General features: G+C 43.3%; 1 protein-coding gene and 1 non-coding gene across 2 annotated transcripts in view; both read left to right on the plus strand.

The window, feature by feature from the left end:
- The first annotated feature begins 1,379 nt into the window (after nucleotides 1-1,379).
- Nucleotides 1,380-25,302, plus strand: part of LOC104998665 (solute carrier family 22 member 6-like) — a 27,631-nt gene continuing 3,708 nt past the window's right edge. The window contains exons 1-8 of the mRNA XM_010853968.1: nucleotides 1,380-1,893; nucleotides 10,415-10,518; nucleotides 12,701-12,855; nucleotides 14,012-14,180; nucleotides 14,536-14,659; nucleotides 14,817-14,920; nucleotides 16,580-16,794; nucleotides 16,944-17,052. Of these exons, the coding sequence (XP_010852270.1) occupies nucleotides 1,525-1,893; nucleotides 10,415-10,518; nucleotides 12,701-12,855; nucleotides 14,012-14,180; nucleotides 14,536-14,659; nucleotides 14,817-14,920; nucleotides 16,580-16,794; nucleotides 16,944-17,052 (1,349 nt within the window). The 5' untranslated portion in view covers nucleotides 1,380-1,524. The remainder of the gene's footprint in view (nucleotides 1,894-10,414; nucleotides 10,519-12,700; nucleotides 12,856-14,011; nucleotides 14,181-14,535; nucleotides 14,660-14,816; nucleotides 14,921-16,579; nucleotides 16,795-16,943; nucleotides 17,053-25,302) is intronic.
- On the plus strand, nucleotides 17,716-17,788 carry TRNAE-UUC. Its single transcript has one exon. It is a non-coding gene; the product is annotated as a tRNA-Glu (tRNA).

Here is a 25,302-nt window from a genome sequence, read left to right on the forward strand (position 1 = left end):
ATCTCAGTGTATAAAAACAGACTCTGGAAAATAAAGAATTGGGATCAGTTCCTCGAAATACTGGTCTCCCCATGTCGCTCTCTCTCTCACTCTGGTTGAGTCTCCATCTGGAGCGCGGAACCCACCATGCTTACTAATTATGCCTGGGCTTCTAAGATCCGACCGGGGAGGCCTCAGTGTCTCCTCTCCTTCGGGAGAACGGAAGGACGCCTGCGGCCTACGTAAGTGGTGCAAACTTCTTGTCTTGAAGTTTTATTGGTCTCCCGCGTAAACCAAGCTACTCAGCCTCTTTTCTCCACTGAATTTTCCTACTGAGCTATCCTCATCCTATTACTCTTTATATCTTTAATTAATATCTAATTGAAGCTATTGTATCCTGATCCTCGCCTACGCCGTCTCTCCTTCGAATACCCTGGATCAGCCGGGGCTGGTCCCCGGCACCCAGTTTTCTTTTATTGTAATGTTTTTGTCCCGTTTCAGCATCAGAAGAAAAAAGAAGAAAAGGTCCATATAGTCAAAGCTATGGTTTTCCCAGTAGTCATGTATGGATGTGAGAGTTGGATCATCAAGAAGGCTGAGCATCAAAGAATTGAAGCTTTTGAACTGTGGTGTTGGAGAAGACTCTTGAAAGTTCAAGGAGATCGAACCAGTCAATCCTAAAGGAAATCAACCCTGAAGATTCATTGGAAGGACTGATGCTGAAGCTGAAGCTCCAATACTTAGGCTACCTGATGTGAAGAGGCGACTCATTGGATAAGACCTTGATCCCAGGAAAGACTGAAGGCAGGAGGAGAAGGAGACAACAGAGGATGAGATGGTTCCGTAGCATCATCGACTCAATGAACATAAGTTTGAGCAAACTCCAGGAGATGGTGAAGGACAGGGAAGGCTCGCATGCTGCAGTTCATGGGGTCACAAAGAGTCAAATACAACTGAGCGACTGAAAAACAACAACATGACTGTGTAAGTTTGTTAAAACTTGTCAAAATGAGGTTCCCAAGTTGATGCATTTTATTGTATATACTCAGTCTCAATGAAGCTTTTTTGCCCCTGGCTTGAGGATGGTTAAACAGATAATGGGATAGACTGTGGTGGACATTTCCTTGGTTTTAGCTGTTACAATTGAGGGAAGAAGAAAAACTGGGAGTGGATTGTATTACGATGAGAAAAGAAGCACCGTTGACATTACCTCTGATGAGGGTTCCCTCTTTTTTTTTTTTTTTTTTTTGGCCATGTGGCCAATTTAACTTTAGCTGCCCTTAAGGTCCCCTGGAACAAATCATTGACCCGACGAGTCTTAATAATTCATCGCCTTACTTTCAAGTCACAGTTTAACTTGGTACCTCTAAAAAAGTTATAAACACTAGTTTTTAGTTCGGGTGACTTAAGGCCACAGCAGAACCAGGAACTGATGAATTGAGAAGACAAAGAACAGCCTGTCTCCTCCCCCCTGCACCAAAAACCTGGAAACAGTTTGTGGGAGCAACAGGCCTCCACTCCCAGGCCCCTGAGAGGTCCTACCCCATGGCCTTCAATGACATCCTGCTGCAGTTGGGGGGAGTCGGCCGCTTCCAGAAGATCCAGGTGATTCTGTTGACTCTGCCCCTGCTCCTGACGTTTTTGCACAACACCCTGCAGAACTTCACCGCCGCCATCCCCACCCACCACTGCCGCCCACCTGCCGACACCAACCTCAGCGAGGACGGGGACCTGGAGGCCTGGCTGCCCCGGGATGGGCAGGGGCGGCCCGAGTCCTGCCTCCTCTTCACCTCTCCCCAGCGGGGACCGCCCTTTCCCAATGGCACAGAGACCAACGGCACAGGGGCCACAGAGCCCTGCCCCCACGGCTGGATCTACGACAACAGCACCTTCCCTTCCACCATCGTCACTGAGGTGAGGAGCCCTGGGCCCCCAGCTTCTTCTCCCAACCCCTGTGTCCCCATCTTACCATCCCCACACATACCCACACACACACACAGACTGTGCAAACCTGACCTGAATTTGTCCAAAGACCCTGGAGCTATGAAGCGTTCTGCCCAAAATGCAGGACAGAAAACAGGGGTTGGAATTGAGGTCTTCCTGGTAGAGAAGGTTATGGAACGCCTTGCAGAAAGCTGTTCCCTGCCCCTCCAACCTCCCCCAGAGAGAGAGAGATACTGCTGCTGGAGTTCAATAGTCTACTTTGGTTTCCCTGAGAGTAGGAAGGTGTGGGAGTGGTACAGAGAGGTGGAGAAAGGAGGCAAGCAGAGAGTGGAGGGCAAAGAGAATATTCCTGAGCAGGGGATTCTGGGCTCAGAGTCCTAGAGACAAAAACAATTTCCTGACTTCGTCTAGAAATAGCTCTCAGCAGCTGGGGCCAGGAGATGGAGAGCAGCCAAGGAACTAAGATGGGAAAGAGAACAGGGTTATGGGGAGGGGGAGGGTCCTTTCATCTCTAGTGATTTAACACCCCTCCCCCGAAACACACACACAGTCGATTGTAGAGTCTCCCTGGCCTGCTAAATGGTTCATCCGGCTGAATTCTGCACTCTGTAGCTGTCGCATGGATCGTGCTCTTAACATCTGTTCTAGTCAATGGTCTTTTGGTTGCAAGAAAGAGAAGCTGTCTCCAGTCAGCTCATGAGGAAAGGGATTTCAGGAAATCCAAGGGCAGGAAACAAAGCGTGTCCAGGCTTCATGGCAACTGGAACCAGGGATTGGAGCTCCAGAGGCATCACTATACACTCACTCTATGACTCTCCTCTCGACCCATTTCGTCTATGTGCTCATCTCGCAAGACGACTGCTGATCCCAGCTCTGCCCCATTACCTCTCAGATTTAGGGCCCACCACCAACCGAAGGGGCTTCCCAGGTAACACTAGTGGTAAAGAATCTGCTGCCAATGCAGGAGACATAAGAGGCGCAGGTTCGATCCCTGGATTGGGAAGATCCCCTGGAGAAGGGCATGGCAACCCACTCCAGTATTCTTGCCTGGAGAATGCCCATGGACAAAGGAGCCTGGGGGCCTAGAGTCCATGGGGTCGCAAAGAATCACATGAACTCACCAGCCAGAACATTTCCGTAAATCTTAATTCAAAGTCTTAGAAAAGGCTCTGATTGGCTCAACCCAACACATTGATGAGTAGCCCCCGTCACAATCCTGCAATTGGCTCAGGTGTCCACATTTAATCTAATCATCACACCAAGGGACAAAATAGTGGGATTATGTGGCCCCTTGCCTGGTAATCAGGGCTGTGCAGAAGGGGCTGTGGGTGAGCACAGTCTCCAGACCTGCCTGATGCAGCATCAGTCTGAAAGCGGTAGGAGTTAAGCCATACTTCCCACTAGCCAGACCCAACACACAGAACTACAAGGTAAGTAAGGATGGCTAGTCCTCCTCCCTCTGAGCGTCATAAGCCATCCCCTCCTGGCATGGCTGAGGGGGAATGCCTTCCTTATTCTCCAGCCTCCACCCAAATTCTGAGACATCCTCTTCCGCCCACCTTAACTTGTATGCTATCAATCCCTCCAATTCTGCTTTCCCGTTTCCCTTCTTAAAACTCTGCACCCTGCTTTCCAAGTTCGACAATACTCCAGGAACTATTAATATCAACCTTGCTGTTGTTCTTCTGTTCAAAACAGCAGGCAGTGTGATCAGAAGCTCAAATTTATTTGGATTCCTTGCCATCTGAAGCAAAGAATCTGGGTGAGTGAGCACCTTAGCTTTCCTTCTAAATGGAGAGTTAGTAGTCATCTTCTCATCAGTTTCGGTGACTGACAAAGCCAGGTGCCTACAATTTTCCTGAGTTGTGGGGATAGGCCAAGAATAATCCAGTCCTCTTCCAACAGGTACTGTGTGTGGGACCAATGTCCACAATATTTTAATGAACACAGCCAGGATAACTCTTCCTTGGGCCAATAATGCCAAAGGCTGCACCAGAAAACACTTCATTAGGATAATAGGCAGCTTACATGTATAGCCCAGTGTGAAGCTGGACCTTTTGAGTTGTGAAGCAAATGCAATAGCCCACAAGTTATCAAGGGTTGCTTAAGCACGAAGATTAGTCTCAATGAAGATGCTCCACCCAGGCCACATGGCTATATCTAGTAGGCACAGCAGCACAGGTCTCCTGAGGAAGACAGGTCCCAGCTTGCCCCTTGGAAAGAACTCCTAAAGGGCCCTGTATCCCAAAGGGATACTTCATCCCTCTGAATGAAAAGCAAAAAAAAATTAGTATAATAAGAAATAAGATGCTAGCTTTGGGTTATAATAATTAAAAAAAAAAAAAACCTACCTGAGCTCTTCTCCTTATTTTCTTTTTTAGTATTTATTTATTTAGCCAAGTCAGGTCTTAGTTGTATCACGCGAGATCTTTCTTTGCAGCACACGCACGGACTTTCTAGTTGCAGCAAGCAGGCTTCAATATTTATGGCACACTGGCTGATTTGCTCCAAGGCAAGTGGGATCTTAGCTTCCCGACCAGGGATCAAATGTGCATCTCCTGCATTGCAAGGTGAATTCTTAATCACTGGACCACCAGGGAAGTCCCCTCCTATTTCCTTCTGAATTAAAATATCCTGAGTATGCTCCTTGGAAGAAAAGTTATGACCAATCTAGACAGCATATTAAAAAGCAGAGACATTACTTTCCAAACAAAGGACCCTCTCGTCAAAGCTATGGTTTTTCCAGTAATCATGTATGGATGTGAGAGTTGGAGTATAAAGAAAGCTGAGTGCTGAAGAATTGATGCTTTTGAACTACGGTGTTGGAGAAGACTCTTGAGAGTCCCTTGGACTGCAAGGAGATCCAACCAGTCCATCCTAAAGGAGATCAGTCCTGGCTGTTCATTGGAAGGTCTGATGCTGAAGCTGAAACTCCAATACTTTGGCTACCTGATATGAAGAACTGACTCATTTGAAAAGTCCCTGATGCTGGGAAAGATTGAAGGCGGGAGGAGGAGGGGACAACAGAGGATGAGATGGTTGGATGGCATCACCGACTCAATGGACATGAGTTTGAGTAAACTCTGGGACTTGGTGATGGACGGGGAGGCCTGGCGTGCTGCAGTCCATGGGGTCGCAAAGAGTCGGACACTGAGTGACTGAACTGAACTAAATAATTGGCAGCTTCTATCTGAACTGTATGAGTCAGGACTCCTGTTTGCTAGTGGCTGCAATTCAACTCAAACTAATCTGAGCATGAAAAGAGGGTATAAAGGTTCCCATAACCCAACCACAAGACAAACAAAGGCAGAGCTGGCTCTAGAGCCCATGGGAACCAGGGCCATGTGTGCAAGACCTTTGTTGGCGTTCATCTGTTCTCTGCATGATGGGCATGTAACTATGACACAGATGCTTCGTTTAACATTGCCACTGCCCATTCTGGGCTCACTTCTAATAACTGTCTCTCTGCTTCACCTTTTTAAAAATTGTTTGAATAATTTTATTTATTTACCTTTGACTGTGTTGGGTCTTCATTGCTGTGCGGACGTTTCTCTAGCTGCAGCAAGCAGGGGATCCTCTCTAGCTGTGGCACAAAAGCTTCTCGCTGCAGTGGCTTCTCTTGTTGCTGAGCCCAGGTTCTATGGGGCCAGGGCTTCAGTAGTTGCGGCTCCCAGGCTCTACACCAGAGGCTCAATAGTAGTGGTGCACAGGCTTAGTTGTTCCAAAGCACGTGGGATCTTCCAGGACCAGGGATCAAAGTCATGTCTCCTGCATTGGCGGGCAGATTCTTTATCACTCACTGAACCAGCAGGGAAGGCCTCTCTGCTTCAACTTTGAAAAATTCTGGGAAAGACATTTTCTGACCTGGGTCGGGTGCCCACTCCAGATCCAATGACTACAGCGCAGGGAGGGCCTGAGTTACTATGAACGGCCGGCCTGAGTCCGCCTTTCACTTCTGTTCTGCAGTTGAACAGCAGTTACCATTTCGTGGCTCTACTTCCTGGCCCCGCTGCCATTCGTTTTCTCTTTTTCTTTCCCCTGAGGCCAGTCTCACAGCATCTTTCATTTATCACAGGCTTTATCAAGTTAGCAGTGCAGAGCTGTCCTAGACAGCAATTCTGAGTCTCCCTCAAATCCACGACTACCCATTCCTATGCTTTGGTTCCTTAGGGACGAATAAACAACAGGTCCTGTTGTATAGCACAGGGAACTATATTCAATATACTGTGATAAACCATAATAGAAAAGAATATGAAAGAGAAATACATGTGTGTGTAACTGGATCACTTTGCTATACAGCAGAAATGAACATAAGCATACTGTGAGGTACAATGTAAATAAGCTTTGGCATATATATATAAAGCACTGTATCAGTTCAGTTCAGTCACTCAGTCGTGTCCGACTCTTTGCGACCCCATGAATCGCAGCATGCCAGGCCTCCCTGTCCAGCACCAGCTCCCGGAGTTTACTCAATTGTGTGTGTGTGTGTGTGTGTGTGTGTATACATATATATATGAGGCCCAGGAGCACACAGAGGTATATGACCCTCAAGAGCCTCAGGTGCACATGAAGAGAACATATATAGTAAAAGTCTGTGCTCACCCTAAGGTGATATAACCCCTTGAACTGTTGCTTTCACAGACGACAAGTACCTTAGGGCAAAGCAGAGGCAGATAAATTCTTTCTGACTACATATTCCATATTCATTTATCAGTTTCTATTCTGAACTACACCCAGATTTCATCACTAGGCTGCATACAAATTGTGTTCTCTTCTCACTCCTCTGACTTCTTTTGTTATTTGACAAATCCTTATTTTTCCATTTTCTCTAAAATTGATAAATCTATTTTTTAAATTGTATTGAAGTACAGTTGATTTCCCTGGAGAAGGAGATGGCAACACACTCCAGTATTCTTGCCTGGAGGGTTCCATGGACAGAGGAGTCTGGCCGGGTACAGTCCATGGGATCACCAAGAGTCGGGCACAACTGAGCAACTATCACTCACAGTTGATTTACAATGTACTTCATAGTGTACTTGTGTTCATTTCTGCTGTATAACAAAGTGATCCAGTTACACACACACACACCCACACACACACATATATATATCTTCTTTTTCATATTCTTTTCTATTACAGTTTATAACAGGATATTGAATAGAGTTCCTCATGCTATCCAGCAGGACCTTGTTGTTTATCCATCCTGTACACAATAGTCTGCGTCTTCTAATCCCGCACTCCTAATCCTCCCCTCCTCCAGCACTTCTCTGACTTCTCTCCTCTTTCCTACACTCTCTTGCTTCTCATCCTTCCATTCCTCAGTTCCAGTCTATCTTATTCCTAACTCCTCCCTACAATGCGTCTCCATCTCCACTGTCGTATTCTATTCACCAGTTTCCAATAAGGACTATTAAAATGAAGTCCCAGTTTGACAAAACCCTAAAATCTTTTTTAAATAAAAGTTATATCAGATAACACATAGAATTACAGAAAATTAGTTATTTGAATAAAACAGCAATAAAGTCCATTGCTTTTTTTCACTTTTCATTTTATATTCCAGTTCAGTCGCTCAGTCATGTCCGACTCTTTGCGACCCAATGAATCGCAGCACGCCAGGCCTCCCTGTCCATCACCAACTCCTGGAGTTCACCCAAACCCATGTCCATTAAGTCAGTGATGCCATCCAATCATATTATCCTCTGTCGCCCCCTTCTCCTCCTGCCCTCAATCTTTCCCAGCATCACGGTCTTTTCAAATGAGTCAGCTCTTCGCATCAAGTGGCCAAAGTATTGGAGTTTCGGCTTCAACATCAGTCTTTCCAATGAACACCCAGGACTGATCTCCTTTAGGATGGACTGGTTGGATCTTCTTGCAGTCCAAGGGACTCTCAAGAGTCTTCTCCAACACCACAGTTCAAAAGCATCAATTCTTCGGCACTCAGCTTTCTTCACAGTCCAACTCTCACATCCATACATGACTACTGGAAAAACCATAGCCTTGACTAGACGGACCTTTGTTGGCAAAGTAATGTCTCTGCTTTTGAATATGCTGTCCAGGTTGGTCATAACTTTCCTTCCAAGGAGTAAGCGTTTTTTAATTTCATGGCTGCAGTCACCATCTGCAGTGATTTGGGAGCCCAAAAAAATAAAGTCAGCCACTGTTTCCCCATCTATTTCTCAAGAAGTGATGGGACCGGATGCCATGATCTTAGTTTTCTGAATGTTGAGCTTTAAGCCAACTTTTTCACTCTCCTCTTTCACTTTCATCAAGAGTCTCTTTAGTTCTTCACTCTCTGCCATAAGGGTGATGTCATCTACATATCTGAGGTTATTAATATTTCTCCTGGCAATCTTGATACCAGCTTGTGCTTCCTCCAGCCCAGCATTTCTCATGATGTACCCTGCATATAAGTTAAGTAAACAGGGTGACAATATACAGCCTTGACGAACTCCTTTTCCTATTTGGAACCAGTCTCTTGTTCCATGTCCAGTTCTAACATGTTGCTTCCTGACCTGCATACAGGTTTCTCAAGAGGCAGGTCAGGTGGTCTGGTATTCCCATCTCTTTCAGAATTTTCCACAGTTTGTTTAGGGCTTCTCAGATGGCTCAGTGGGTAAAGAATCCTCCTGCAATGCAGGAGATGCAGGTTTGTTCCCTGGGTCAGGGAAGTCCCCTGGAGGAGGACATGGTAACCCATTCCGGTTTTCTTGCCTGGGGAATCCCATGGACAGAGGAGGCTGGCGGTCTACAGTCCACAGGGCCTCAAAGAGTCAGACATTACTGAAGTGACTGAGCGTGCACACATGGCTATTTAACAATGTTGTGTTAGTCTCAGTTGTACAGCAAATTTATTCCATTATACATATACCTGTATCTATTCTTTAAATTCTTTCCCCCTTTAGGTTGTTGCATAATACTGAGCAGAGTTCCTGTGCTATACAGTAGGTCCTTGTTGATTACCCATTTTAAATATAGCAGTGTGTACATGCCCATCCCAAACTTCCTAATTATCCCTGCCCTCCCCCTCTTTCCCCCGGTAACCATAATCTCCTTCTCTCAGTCTGTAAGTCTCTTTCTGTTTTGTAAAGAAGTTAATTTGTATCATTTTTTTTGTTCATTTGGTTAAATGTATTTGTTCTTTTTTTTTTTTTTTAGATTCTGCATTAAGTGACAGAGAGTGATATTTCTCTTACTCTGTCTGAAAGTCCATTGCTCTTCTGAGAAAGTGTTCAAATGCCAGCTTCCCAAATTGTATATCATGTGGTGTGTGCACAGGGTATTAATAGTCCCACAGTAATAATTAAATTCACAAATAAGGACTTCTTTCCAATCAAATCAAGATTATCAAGCAATTATACCTGAAGGATGAATTCATTTGGATATATTAATACACCCTAGGGAGCATTCCCTAAACATCCTGGTCATCCCAGTCCCTTTTCCTTTTTCTTTTTTCTGTTAGCGAAAGAAATGAGTTTTAAAATTCACTCAAAAGTATACAAAAATTAGCTCTTACTTGTAAATGAAATGCCACACTCATTTGTCATCTTTACTTAATTTTAGAGGCGTCTGTGAGCAGTATGATTTTTCTCCAGGTTCTAGAGATGTTTTACTCCACCTCGAAATGAAGTACTTTTAAAATGGGAATCTTTTTTCTAATATTCATTAAAAAGAGCAACAAAAGTTAAACTATTAGTTAAGGTATTCAAGTGCTGCTTACACAAGATTGCAAATAACTACACCCTCTCAGATTTGCTTATGGAAAGTTAAGGGAAGGATGCAAGGGTATTTCACAGAACCCTAGGTCAAGAACTTGAGCCCAGTCTTATGAGAGACCACAATCAGGAGGTTGAGGAGAACCAGCACATCTGGACTCTCCATCCCTACCTCTCTGGCACTGTGCTGTCACCCTGATCTCTCTGACCAGGTTCCTCATCCTTCTTCCCCTCCACGCCCTCCTCCTCTCCCCCCTCCTCCCTCCCCCTCCTCCCTCCCCCTCCTCCCCCTGCCTCTCTTCCCCTCTTTTTTTTCCTCCTCTCCCACTCTCTCTCTGTCGCATGATTTCTCAACTCCACTTCCACGTTGTTCCACATTTGGCCCTCTCATCCCAGCTTTAAGTGTCCTTACAAACCTTGCTTCTCTGAGTCCCTTTTCCAAATCTGTAAGAAAAAGAACCAGATTTTTAATTCTGTCAGTGTTCTTCAGCTGCACCCAAGGAGGGACAGGTTAAAGAGCCCTGAAAGAGGGTTAGCGATTAGTGCTTTGAAAAAGGGGAGCAGGCTACTCAGTCATTCCCAAAAATATCTCTTACGTGTTTTGAAATCACTTGAATCATTATCACCAGGAGAAGATGGCAAGAAAGATTGTGTGACTCAGGGAGGCAGGCTCTCCTTATGTGCCGGTCCCAATCCAACATAGCCCACCAGGAAGGATGGAGTGGACTGTGGTGGGGCCAGCCTGGCTCTCCTTGACTCTAGTTCTTCCTTCCTTACAGTGGGACCTTGTGTGTACACGCAAGACTTTGCTGCAGTTGAGTCAGTCCATCTTCATGGCAGGAATACTGGTCGGAAGCTTGATGTCTGGGATCATGGCAGACAGGTCAGTGATGAACAAGCCTGAATCAAGGAGCAACAGCATAGCCCCTCTAGGCTGGACACAGAGGGGAGACTGGCAGCCCTGTGAATCCAGAGAGGGACACAGAACTGATCCACCCAAGCCTGACCATGTCTGGAAGGTCTGTAGGAATCACACAACTGTCTATCAGCACTTTTCAGGTTCACCTCCTTTCAGTTCCTCCTCACAATACCCTTGTGAAGCCAGCATGAATGTTACCATTAACTGCATTTTACTAATGAGGACACTGAGATTCAGGGATGCAGATAATTTGCCCAAGATGCTTAGAAGGAACCCAGAAAATTATGTTGTTAGTTTTGAGGAGTGGGATTGGAAAGAAGAGAACTTTTCACTCTTTGTTATTATACTGTTTGAACTTTAATGGTAATTCATTACTTTTGTGATTGTGTACTTTTTTTTTTCCCATCTGCTCTGGGTCTTTGTTGCTGCTCGAGGGCTTTTCTCTAGCTGCAGAGAGCAGGGACTACTCTGTGCTGTGAAGCACAGGCACTAGGCACTCGGGTTTCAGTCACTGCAGCACACAGCCTCAGTAGTTGGGGCGCATGGGTTTAGCTGGTCTGCGGCATGTGGCATCTTCTCGTACCAGAGATTGAATCCAAGTCCCTGCGGACTTAACAGGCGGATTCCCATCCACTGTGCCAGCAGGGAAGTCCTAAAGTAAATATTTAATGTTTACTTTTTTAAAAAAAGTACAGTCACACAGCTAACAAGTGGAAAAAGCAGGACAAGAATCCAGATTTTCTGACACCCAGAAGAAATTGCTTCCCACCACTTCTGCCTTGTGTGTGACATGTGAGTGTCACAGAAACACAAACCTGGCAATCAATAGCAGTGAGGGACCAGCCTCAGGTCTGCCACAACTGTGCACCACAAGAAGGTTATGCCACCTCTCTCAGACATGGCTTTTCCACCTATAAAATGGAGGCTGTGATAAGGGTTAAATTAGTACCTGCAACTCAGTGTTCGTTACCCTAACCTTGACTGTCTTCCAGGCCAGAGACCATAAAAATAACCATGGGATGAATATTAAGAGGCAGTTTTCTAAAGAATAAAATTTGAGGGTGTACCCATGGCTGATTCTTATTGATGTATGACAGAAACCCACAAAATTCTATAAAGCAATTATCCTTCAATTAAAAAATAAATAAATTTTTAAATATTTTAATGAAATTTGAAAATACTATGTCACAGCAGATCAAAGACACAAAATGAGCTTTATTATTCATAAAATATAAGCCACAGTCAAATCCATTTTGAAAAAGTATAAACCTTGCATAGGTTTCCCAAAAATAAAAATCCCATAAACCAAGCTCATGGATACAGAGAAGAGACTGGTAGTTGCTAGAGACAGGGAGGAGAGGATGGCCAAAATGAGTGAAGAAGGTCAAAAGTTACCACGTTTAAGCTACAAAATAAGTAAGTCAAGGGAATGTAATGTACAGCATGATGACTGTGCTTAATAATCCTGTATTGCATTTGAAAGTCACAAAGTGAGATCTTAAGTGTTCTCATCACACACAAAAAAAATCATGGTAACTATATATGGTGATAGACTTTAAGTAGATTTATTGTAGTGCTCATTTCACAATGTATACAAATATAGAATCATTATATTATACACCTGAAACTATTTCACTGCTGTATGTCAATAATACCTCAATTTAAAAATACATCACAAAAGGCTGTCTCCTAACAGGAATGTTGGTTGTTTCTATCAACCAACAGTCAAAGACTCAACCACGCCCCAAAGCAGTAGTTCCCAAACCTTGGAAGCGTGTTAAAAATCAGGTTTCTAGCATACCTTCCAGATATGCGATAGGCCATAAGTGGGGCTCTGGTATCTGGATTGCTTTCAACACACCCCTGTGATTCTGATGAAGGCGTGTGACTCCCTCCACAGAGGTTTGCTGAGATGCATCAGGACCCTGGACAGCAGCAATCCAAGGATCCTCCCAACAACAGGTCCCCTAGATGCCAACCTTCACCCAATTATTCTCCGCCTCCCATCTCAGCATCTACCCCATGGTCACATGCAGGCAGCCTCACAAGCACCTGTTAGATTGCCCAGGGCATCAGGATGAGACAGCCAGGGACACGGGACAGGGGAGCAAGCATTGTGCTTTCCAGGTTTCCCCTCCTTTCACAGGCTGGGCCGCCTGAAGGTGCTGACCTGGAGCTACCTGCTGTTAGTGGTCTCAGGGACCTGCACTGCCTTCGCCCTCAACTTCTCAGCCTACTGCATTTGCCGATTCCTCTCAGGCATGGCTGTGTCGGGTGCCAGCAGCTCGTCTATGATTCTGAGTGAGCGGGAACCCAGGAGGGTCAGCTCATGGGGACTCCTCAATCACAAGGGTGCAGTGACCCAGGGAACCTGATAGATGCAAACCTCAACTCCTTCCCTGAGTACCTGTCCCAGCCCATTCTGATCTATCTGGGTCTTTCCTGGAGTAGGTAGTGCTCCAAGAAAAAAAAAAATTAAGATCATGGCCTCTTTGGTGGCTCTGATCATTTGGGGCTGGAATTTATAGGTATTTAGGGATCATTGTAAGGATGAACTAAGTAAAGACTCAGAGACTGGAGTGGGGTTGCTTAGAGAAGCCAGGGAATCTTTTATTCAACACTTGTTTATTAAATACAATTTCAAAAGGCATTTAATTGTGTCACATCCAGCACTGTGGATAAACAAGTGAACAAAAAGACACTACCCATGACCTTAAAGAGTTAATAGTAGACTGGGTGAGCTGCCAAGCAGTTACAAATTGGTTTACTAAAGGCGAGGATGGGGGCTATCCTGGATGATGTGGGAGTTCAGAAGTGGGGTGCTCAATCAGGACTTGGGGAGCCAGGAAATCACCCCAGAAGTGGTAACATCTAAGCTCAGAACTGCACAAAATGTGAGGCAGAAAGAGAGGAAGTAAAGTTCTTGGGCAGAGTTCTAGACAAAAAGAAAAGAATATACAAGTCCCTGAGGCCAGAGTATGACCCCTAGGAGGAAATGAAAGTGCTGCAGAATGGCCTGAGCATAAGGCTCATTCATCTCTATTTCCCAGGTCAAGCAAAGGCCATGGCACAGGATCTTCAACTCTAAATGCTTGTTGAATTAAAACGAGTTGAAGGAAGTGCAGAGGGAGCAGCTGTAGGCAGGTCAAAAGAGGTTTGGGAGAAGCAAGGAAATATGAATGTTGAGGTTGGTGACACTGATTAGGAGCATTCATAGGAATTCAGAACCTTCTAGACCATCCCTACACACACACACACACACACACACACACACACACTGAACCTAACCAAATATCATACCATCCTTACCTTATCCAATGAGGGGCCTAGGGGTGCAGAGCAGGACTGAGCTCACGAGATGAGCCCTTCCACTCCAGTGTGAGGCTCCTCCTCCACCCCCCAAATATACACATACTCACACAACCGACTTCAACCGAAGCTCTGCTCTTCTCCCCAGGTCTGGAGTGGTTGCCCATCCATGCCCGTCCAAGTCTGGGCCTCCTATTAGGATTTGTTCCCAGCCTAGGCCAACTCTTCCTGGCTGGCATGGCTTACACTCTGCCCCACTGGCGCCACCTGCAGCTGTTGGTGTCTCTGCCCCTCTTCATTACCTTCGTCTACTCCAGGTGAGTGGGACCTCAGTGTAAGGTAGAGTGCTCAAAATAAGTCACAGATGGATATAGCATCTCCTAGAACACCCCTTCCCTTCCTCCTTAAGTATCAAAGCAGAGCAAAGCAAAAAGAATCAATGTCCACACTGATAGGTGAGGAAGACCATGGCCAGAAAGGACTAAGACTTGTCCCAGGTCTCCCAAGTAGACAGGGATAATCCTTGAAGTAGAACCCAGAGCTCCTAACCTCAGCCCAGGATTCTTTTCACCCCTCCCAGCTGTCTTCCCACTCTGGTCTGTGCCTTTCTCAGAAACCCACAACTCTGTCAATTGAGGCTAAATTCATGCCACCCCCAAACCCCACCCACAGGTTCTTCGTAGAGTCTGCCCTCTGGCACTCCTCCTTGGGGAACCTGGACCTCACCCTGAAGGCCCTGCAGAGAGTGGCCCAGATCAATGGGAAGCAAAAAGAGGGCGCCAAGCTGAGTGTGGAGGTGAGACCCCCTCCCAAGACCCTCTGTGATACCCCACCAGGGCTCCTCCACCTGCCCCCCCATTCTAGAATCCAGGTCATCTGGGGCTTCCCAGGAAGAGGGTGGAGGGAGGGGTCCCCAGGGGAAGCTAAGTGCTGAGCCCCATCTATCCAAACAGCTGCTCCAGATGAGTCTGCAGAAGGGCCAAGCCCAGCCATCGATGCTGCAGATGCTGCGCTCCCCTGCTCTCCGTCAGCTCTTCTTCTGTATCGTCCCACTGTGGTAGGTCCATCCCCACTCATGTAAGAGAAAGACAAACTGATGGGCAGATAAGCAGACTGAGGAAAACAGGACAGCCTGGGTAGGTGGGAGGCTGAGGGAAGCCCCGCCTCCCGTGGGAAAGGACATGGGTATTCTGGAGACTCAGAGGGCTCCCCACCTGCTGAGGGAGAGAGAGAAAGCCCAGCTCTACCTCCTCTCCTGAGCTTGCATCTCAGCCAAGCGGCACCACTGACCTTGAGAAGAAAAAAAAAAAGCAGCCACCCCAAGAAGCCCTGAGCTTCTGGACCTAAGAGTTCTGTATCACAGGCTCTCACGTTCTCCTGAAGAAGTCTGCATTCTTCTAATTGCCATGTAACAAATTACATACTTAACAGCTTGAAATAGCACACACTTATTAGCTCACCATTTCCATGGGTCAGGAATCCAGGCAGAGCTTAGCTGAGTTCTCAGCTTAGGACTTCACATTCTCATCTGGATACTCAACTCGAGAAGACTCCACTTCTAAGCTCACCCAGGTTGTTCAGTAGCCCAGTCATGTCCAACTCTTTGCGACTCCATGGACCACAGCACACCAGCCTTCCCTGTCTTTCACTATCTCCTGGAATTTGCTCAAGTTCATGTCCATTGAGTCAAAGATGCCATCCAACCATCTCATCCTCTGTCGCCCCCTTCTCCTGCCCTCAATCTTTCCCAGCATCAGGGTCTTTTCCAATCAGTCAGCTGTTTGCATCAGGTGGCCAGAGTATCGGAGTTTCAGCTTCAGCATCAGTCCTTCCAATGAATATTCAGAGTTGATCTCTTAAGGATTGACTGGTTTGATCTCCTTGCTGTCCAAAAGACTCTCAAGAGTCCACAATTTGAAAGCATCGATTTTTCAGCTGTTACCTGAACTTATTTCCTTGCAGTTGAAGGGCTGAGGCTTCTTGCTGGCTATCAGCTGGGAGTTAACCTCAGCTTCTAGAGATTGCTCTCAGTTTTTCACAAGGACTTTCCCACCATGGCTGCTCACTTCATCACACCAGCAAGGAGCATCTCTAGAGTGGGTCTGCTAGCAGGGGCCCATCCTGGAGGCTGTCTGCCACTATGTCTTCCTAAATACTATGCAATGTGTCCCTGGCAAGGGGGTCGTTTGCAGTTGACAAGAGTATAACCATGATCTCACTTGATTTGCATACTTCCATAACTGTTCTGAAGGAAAACTTAGAGGGCGGCAGAGGATGAGATGGTTAGATAGCATCACTGATTCAACAGACATGAATTTGAACCAACTCTGGGAGACAGTGAAGGTACAGGGGAGCCTGGTGTGCTGCAGTCCATGGGGGTCACAAAGAGTTGGATGTGTGAGGACACACACACGTGAGTGCACACACACACACACACAGAGCAGGGAAATGGAAGGAGGGGAAGAGGACCTGTTGTGAGGTAAAAACATTATTTTCTCCTAGGTAATTTTTAAACATATGATAGATAACATTCTTTTTTTCTTTAGAATTAAAGGAAGACTTTCTTATCTGCATTCAAAATATAAAAAACCCACTGAAAGATTAATATAAGGCCTAAAGGAAAGAACAGATAGTGAGAGCAGTTTGCCAACTGTAATTACCATGTAGACGTGGTATGCCTACTACTCAAAGCATATCCCCTCTGTTCCTGCCCCAGGTCCATACTCCTTTTCAGCCTTTATGGCATGGTCATGAGTCTGCAGAGTTTCGAGATCAACATCTACCTGGCCCAGGTGTTCTTCATGATTGTGGACCCACCATTTTATTTCCTGGGCTTTTTGGCCACCAAATCACTTGGCCGCAAACGTACCCAAACAGCCTCCTTGCTGTTGTCTGGGGTCTTCATTGTGACCTGTGCAATGATACCCCTGGGTGAGTACCGCCCCATTCCAGCTCCCGTCCTGGTCCTTCCCCCAGCCTGGCTCTCAATCTGGCCCAAGTCAGCTACCCAGAGGGTGTGAAAAACTCAAGGCTCCTCCAAGTCTTTCTCAGCACGTTATCACCACCTCTTTTCCTTCCAGATCACATATTCCTCCGCATCACGATGGCCGTGATAGGAAAAGGCTGTTTGATTGGCTCCATAAACTGCCTCTTTATGTATGTGGGGGAGCTGTACCCCACAGTAATGCGGTGAGTGGGGGTGTTGGGGAGGAGTCCTGGGATGGAACAATCAGGCCCTAGGGCCAGATGGTTTCCAGTCGGAAAGAGCACAAAGGTCAAGCAATTATTTTTTAAGGCAAGAAAGAAAAAAACACACAGAAACTAGAACAAATTAAAGACAAAAAGGAAGATGGTACTAGTAACTCAAAATACATCAGTCGATACAATAAATGTAAACAGATTAAACCTACCAGTTAAGAGAGAGATTTTTTTTTACCTAGGTTTTTTTTTATCTAGTTCATGATTTTATCTAGTTCAAGTGTAAACTACATGAACTAGATAAAATCAACGTGGATTATCTGGTAGGTTTAATCTGTTTACATTTATTGTATTGACTGATATGTTTTGGGTTACTAGTACCATTCTCCTTTTTGTCTTTAATTTGCTCTCATTTCTGAGTAGTTTTAAAGAGATTAAACCTACCAGTTAAAAAACAGATAATCCGAGTGGATTTTATCTAATTCATGTAGTTTACCAGAGACCCATCTAAAACGTGAGACCATGAAAATCTTAAATGTGGAGAAATAGAAAAGGATATACTAGGCAAGTATTAACCAGAAGACAGGTAGTTAGAGAGGTCAAAATAGACTTTAAGAGCAAAAAAGTACAATAGCTAAGAATATGGCCCAGAATTCCCTAATGGTCCAGTGGTTAGGACTCAACACTTTCACTGCCAGGGCCCCAGGTTCAATCCCTGGTTGGGGAATTAAGATCCTGCAGGTCACATGGTGCAGCCAAAAAACAAAAAGAATATGGCTCTGGTATAAAAGGTAACTAGTCTAAATGTTCAGTCATCTTAACTATAAAACACAAATAATAATAGTACCAGAAATAGATTAAATAGAAAATAAATATATGAAAGAAAGTCAAAACAAAAAGTCAATCTTTGAAAATACCAATGAAATGGGCAAATGCCTGGTAATAATAATAAATTTTTAAAAAGACTAGACATGAATAAATATTGGGAATAAAAAACTGAACAATAGATCTAGAGTAGTTAAGATGCAAAAATTTAATTATGTAAGTAAAGATGCAAAAAATCTACAAACAAGTCTATACTGATAAATTCTAAATTTGGATTAAATTGACAAATTCTTTGTAAAAATAATATAGGAAAACTAATTCTAGAATAAATTAAAAATTTGAATAATAAACTTTAAAATCTCATCTCAAAAGAACACCCTGCCCAGATATTAATACAAGTGAGTTCCACCACATTTTCAAGGAACAAACCTTCCAGTGTTATATAAATGATTCCCCAAAACAGAGAAAAAGGAAAACTATGTCAACTACATTCTGTGAAGCAAGGTGATACTGAAACCAAAGGAGATTAGTTATGAAATGAAGATAACAGGCCAATGTTACTCATAAACAGATACAAAAATCCTAAACAAAATATTAGAAAAATGAATTCAGTGATGTATAAAAAAAGATTATACATGATCAAGGAGAGTTGATCTCAAGAAAGCAAGGATAGTTTTACATTAGAAAATACATTAAGGACTTCCCTGGCAGTCCAGTGGCTAAGACTTGGAGCTTCCACTGCAGGGGGCACAGGTTCAATCCCCTGTCAGGAACTATGATCCCACATGTCATGGAGCATGGAAAAATATATATAGATATAGATATAACCACATTAACAGATTATCATCCCAATAAAATTTAAAAAAACAAACCTTGAATAAAAATTAACATCCAGGGACTTCCTTGGTGGTGCAGTGCTTAAGACTTCACCTTTCAATGCAGGGCATATGGGTTCCATCCCTGGTCAGGGAACTAAGAGCCCACATGCCTCACAGTCAAAACATCAAAATATAAAACAGAAGCAAAATCCAATAAAGACTTTTAAAATGGTTCACATCAAAAAAAAATTTTAATTAACATCCATTAAAAACAGTCTTAGTAAAACAACAATAGAAAAAAAATTAACTTGATAGAAACAGCTACCAAAAATCCACAACAAATACTATTATTAATGGTGAAACTTCAGAAGCATTCTCTGTACATTTGGGAATAAGACCAATGTGCCTGCTATCTCCCTTTCTATTCAACATCATCCTAGAGAGTGTGATCAGTGCCTGGGATAAGAATAATAAAAGAAACAGGACTGGAAAGGAAAAATCAAAGCTATCACTACTTAAGGAGGATGTAGCTGTCTGTATACAAAATAGATAACTAATAAGAACCTACTGTTCAACAGAGGGAACTCTACTCAATACTCTGTAATGACCTATATGAGAACAGAATCTAAAACAGAGTGGATATATGTATATGTATAACTTCATTGATTCTCTTTGCATATAGCAGAAACATAATATCGGAAGTCAACTATACTCCAGTGAAAATTAATTTTAAAATATACATATAAAAATCTAAAGTTTATACCTGATACGTGTATACCTGAAATTTAAAAAAAAAAAAATTAAAAAATTAAAAAAGAAAAAATAAGAAAAAAAAAATCTAAAATTATTAGACATAGTAAAGTTTGGCAAGGTGACTGGATACAAGGTCGATAAATGAAAGATCAAAGGACTTCCCCGATGGTCCAGTGGCTAAGACTCCACCCTCTCAATGCAGGGTGCCCAGGTTCAACCCTGGGTCAGGGGACCGGATCCCACAAGCCTCAGCTAAGAGTCCATGTGCCGCACTAAGTCCTGGTGCAGCCAAATAAATAAATCAATGTTATAAATAAATAATCAATTGCAGTCTCTACTCTTCCAAAAGAGATTTTTTTCAATTCCTATATCAATAAAAATGTTTAAATATATTAAAATATATTAAAGAAAATGTAAATAAATGTATTATGTGCAGGGATAGGAAATCTCATAATGTCAACTCATAATTGACATAAGTTGATATTAAAATGTCAACGGTTCCAATATTGATAAATTCAATGCAATTCTGATGAAAATCCCAATGGATATTTTCAAGAAACCAGCAGGTAAATTCTAAAATGTATATAAAAGTACTGTGGGCCAAGTATAACTAAGGTATTTTTTAAAAAGGACAGAGGGAAAGGACGTGCCCTACCAGAAATTAAGACATATTATAAATTCTGGCTATAAAATTGTAGTAATTGAGATAGTGGATGCCAGAGCAGGAAGGGACAAACTGTCCAATGGAAAAGAATAGCAAGCCCCAAAACAGATCCACTGGGAAAAACACTGCAGATGATTGGATAAAGCCTGGACTATTGAACAACTAGTACCAGGACATCTGGGCTTTCCTGGTGGCTCGGTAATAAAGAATCTGCCTGCAACACAGGAGACACAGTGCCGATCCCTTGGTTGGGAAGATCCCCTGAAGAAGGAAATGACGACCCGCTCCACTGTCCTTGCCTGCGAAATCCCATGGACAGAGGAGCCTGGTGGGCTGTAGTCCATGGGGTTGCAAGAGTCAGACATGACAGCAACTAAACCACCCACCACCAACAGGACACCTATTTACCTATATCAGAAATAAATAAAATCCAATCCATATTTCAACCTTAAAGAAAAATTAATTTCTGTTGAAGCGGGGAGGATTTCTGAAGACATTCTTTAAAAAGGCTAACCAAAAAAGAAATACTGATAAATTTTTCTATGTTAGATTTTTTTTTTCTCCTGGCCATTTGTTTCACCATAAACAAGGTGAAAAGAGAAAAAGAAGGTATTTACAAGGATTTGTACACAGCATTTATAAAGAACTTCTGGAAATCAATGAGAGGAAAAGACTATTTCCATTAAAGTAACAGAATAACATCGACAATAATCCCCCAAAATATAAAGTATTTTTAAATATCCTTGAAGTATTTTTAAATCTCCACCAAGGAGCTGGAAAACTAGGCCAACCATCTAAGGGCAGTTGGGAATTGGGAGCCCGGAGAGGTAAGCAGAGCTCCTGAGCAAGCGCTACACATGAGGAAGAAAGTCACGTGCATTCTCTCTGATCTCAGAATCAACTGCTTAACACAGTACTGGGGATCCTGGACAACACTGCTGTATTCAGAAATAAAAAGAAATAAGAAATTTGGTGTCTTCCCTGGTGGTACGATGGACAGGAATCTACCTGCCAGTGCAGGGGACACGGGTTTGATCCCTAGTCAGGGAAGATTTCACATGCTATGAAGCAACTAAAGCCCATGAGCCACACCTACGGAATCCCATACACCTAGAACCTATTCTCTGAAACAAGAGACGCCACTGCAATGAAAAGCACCCCCACTGCAACAAGGAGTAGCCCCCACTTTCCACAACTAGAGAAAGGCTGAGTGCAGCAACAAAGACACAGCACAGCCAAAAATAAATAAATCTTAAAAAATAAAAATTAAAAGAGAAGTGTTTACAACATCATTATTTAGAGAGATTATGACCATCACCCTAAATAAACCAATAAAATCAATGTGTGTGTGCTTAGTTGCTCAGTCGTGTCTGACTCTTTTCAACTCCATGGACTTCAGCCCGTCAGGCTCCTCTCTCCATGGGGATTCTCCAGGCAAGAATACTGGAGTGGGTTGCCATGCCCTCCTCCAGAGGATCTTTCTGACCCAGGAATCAAACCCAGGTCTCCCAATTTGTAGGTGGATTCTTTACCATCTGAACCACCAGAATCAATAAACAAAATTAATAAAACAGTTTAGCAGGATGGTGGTTACGAAATCAAATTACCAAATGTCAAGAGCAATAACATAGAAGCTATACCCTAGAAGCAGTAATCTAGAGAAAAAATCCAGAAGATAACCTAGAAAATCTTTGAAAATGAAGACACTATTCAGAAAAGCACATAAAGCAAGATATTACCAGGAAATTACAGAGGACACCCAAGACTTCCATGGAGAAATTTTCTGAAACCTTCTTAAGATATAAAGATTATCTTAGTAAATGGGGAGACATTCCACACTCTTGTTTAGAATAACATAATAAAGATGTCAAGTTAACTTTTAGAAATTTATAGAAATTCAACAGAATCTAATCAGAATTTCAATTAGATCATTTTTAGGAACTCCAAAAATTATTCTAAAATTTATAAAGAAGAAAAAAGACCATAATTGCTAGTCAGTTCTGAAACAAAGCAAAGAGGAGTCTCTCACTCTACCATCTATAAAGACATATAACAAAGCCATGGTATGTCTGTGGCTTTCTTGGTGCAAAAAGAAACAAATAGAATTAATGAGAGGGCTTGGAAACTAATAGACACAGATGGAGACAAGGATCAGATGAAGACAGAGGCGGGGGAGGAGGAAGGAAGGGGAGGGAGAGGAAGAGGAAAAGAGAAATATGGCAACTATACTGATTCGATTATATCAAAAAGGACTTCTGCTTATTGAAGGATGCAATGGACAAATTTAAAAGACAGAGGAATTCCCTAGTGGTCCAGTGGTTAGGACTCGGCGCTTTCACTGCTGGGGTCTGGGTTCAATCACCGATCAGGGAGCTAAGATTCCACAAGCAAGCCACAAGCAAAAAAAAAATATATATATATATTAAAAGACAGAGGGTAGATTGGGAGGAGGTTTTTACAACATTTAACACTGAAAAGTTCAAATATTAAAAATATAAATGCTGCTGCTAAGTCGCTTCAGTCGTGTCTGACTCTGTGCGATCCTGTAGACGGCAGCCCACCAGGCTGCCCCATCCCTGGGATTCTCCAGGCAAGAACACTGGAGTGGGTCGCCATTATGGAACACCTACAAATCAACAAGAAAGAGAAGGAATTCCAGTAGAAACTTTACAAAAGAAATAAATACATGGGTATTTTATAGACAATGAAACCCAAAAGATTAACTACATGAAGAATGAGATTGTCACTTTGCACACATTAAAGTGGCAACATTAAAAAGCTGGATTATGCCAACTGTTGTGGCCACAAGAGAATACGGAACCCCTAAATCCCCACGTGACCTACACGCACCACTGGTGGGTATGAAAGTTGGTGCTGCTATTCTAGAGAACTACTGGCAGCACACACACACACACAGCCCTAACCACTCCCTTCTTGGGCTTCATCTTAGAGAACTTTTCACATAGGAATGCGTACATGATCCATGCTCGAGCACACTCACTGCAGTGTTGTTTGAGGTCATGGCTGATGGGCAGCAGTCTAGACATTTAGGTGAACCATGGAGAGATGCCCGCTGTGGAGGGCTGTGCAACAGTAGGTAAACGTATAGGCATGGAAATACCTTTGAAACAGAGTGTTGAACTAACACAACATTATAAAGCAATTATACTCCAATAATAATAATAATAATAAAAAGAGTGCTGAATGAAATGAGAAATAGAATGATCTATTACTTATACCATTTAGGTAAATTAAAATATTTGTACACGAAACAATACAAGAACATATGCAAATAAAAAATGCATATCAAACGTGATAGAATAAGTTGACTTTGGCAAGGAAGGGATTGGGAGAGGAGAACGATATTATAGCTATGGTTTTTCTAGTCGTCATGTACGGATGTCACAGTCGGACCATAAAGAAGGGTGAATGCCAAAGAGTTGATGCTTTTGAATTGTGGTCCTGGAGAAGACTGTTGAGACTCCCTTTGACTGCAACAAGATCAAACCCCTCAATCCTAAAGGAACTCAACCATGAATATTCATTGGAAGGACTGATGCTGAAGCTGAAGCTCCAATGGGCCACCTGATGTGAAGAGCCGATTCACTAGAAAAGACCAGACCCTGATGCTGGGAAAAATCGAGGGCAGGAGAAGGGGGCAACAGAGGATGAGATGGCTGGATGGCATCATTGACTTAATGGATTCAGTGTGCGCAAACTCTGGGAGATAGTGAAGGACAGGGAAGCCTTGTCTGCTGCAGTCCATGAGGTTGCAAAGAATCAGACATGACTTAGCAACTGAACAACGATGATTATATTGATAAAAAGGACTCAACAATTAAGATGGGGAATAAAAAGGCCTTTCAAGTACAAATGATAATAGAGGGTGAAGGTCATGAACTGAGCTTTATAATTAACTCAACCCTCTGCTTCTGGGGTTCAAAAAAAAAATGTAGAAAAAGAGAGAGTGACTAGGCTGGTACTTTAGATAAGGTGATCTGGGTGGGTCTCCTCTGTAAGGATCAAAGGCAAACAGTAAAGAATAAATGAGGAAAGAAAGGGATAGGGCGAAAGATAAGAACTGGGTAGTCAGGACACATCACATAGGAATTTAGAAAGAAGTCAGATTTTTTTCTAGCCTGATGAGATATCACTGGTGATTTTAAGCAGAGGGTGTAAGGATCTGAGTTACAGTTTTTAAAGATCACTTTGTGGGAATTTGGGGTTGACATACATACACTATTGGTTTTATTTGTTGTTATCCAGTCACTAAGTCGTGTCCAACTCTTTGGGACCCCATGGACTGCAGCATGCTAGGCTCCCCTGTCCTTCACTATCTCCCAGAGTTTGCCCAAATTCATGTCAGCATCATGCTTCAGCATGAGTCCTTCTTATGAATATTCAGGGTTGAATTCCTTTAGGATTGACTGGTTTGATCTCCTTGCAGTCCAAGGGGCTCTCAAAAGTCTTCTCCAGCACCACAGTTTGAACACCATCAGTCCTTATGAATATTCAGGGTTGATTTTCTTTAGGATTGACTGGTTTGATCTCCTTGCAGTCCAAGAGACTCTCAAAAGTCTTCTCCAGCACCACAGTTTGAAAGAATCAGTTCTTTGATGCTCAGCCTTCTTTATGATCCAACTCTCACATCCACACATGACTACTGGAAAAACCATAGCTTAAACCATATGGATCTTTGTTCACAGTGATGTCTCTGCTTTTTAATACATTGTCTAGGTTTGTCATAGCTTACCTTTCAAGGAGCAAGCGTCTTTTAATTTCATGGCTGTAGTCACTGTCCACAGCGATTTTGGAGCCCAAGAAAATAAAATCTGTCACTTCTATTTGTCATGAAGTGATGGGACTGGCTGCCATGATCTTAGTTTTTTGAATGTTGAGTTTTAAGCTAGCTTTTTCACTCTCCTCTTTCACCCTCATCAAAAGCCTCTTTAGTTCCTCTTCATTTTCTGCCATTAGAGTAGCATCATCTGCATAGCTGAGGTTGTTGATATTTCTCCTGGCAATCTTATTTCAGCTTGTGACTCATACAGCCAAGCATTTCACATGATGTACTCTGCATAGAAGTTAAATAAGCAGGGTGACAATATACAGCCTTGACACACTCTTTTCCCAGTTTTGAACCAGTCCATTGTTCCATGTCCAGTTCTTTTTTTTTTTTTT

Source organism: Bison bison, unplaced genomic scaffold (assembly GCF_000754665.1).
Source record: "Bison bison bison isolate TAMUID 2011002044 unplaced genomic scaffold, Bison_UMD1.0 scf7180017864334, whole genome shotgun sequence".
Classification (NCBI taxonomy): domain Eukaryota; kingdom Metazoa; phylum Chordata; class Mammalia; order Artiodactyla; family Bovidae; genus Bison; species Bison bison.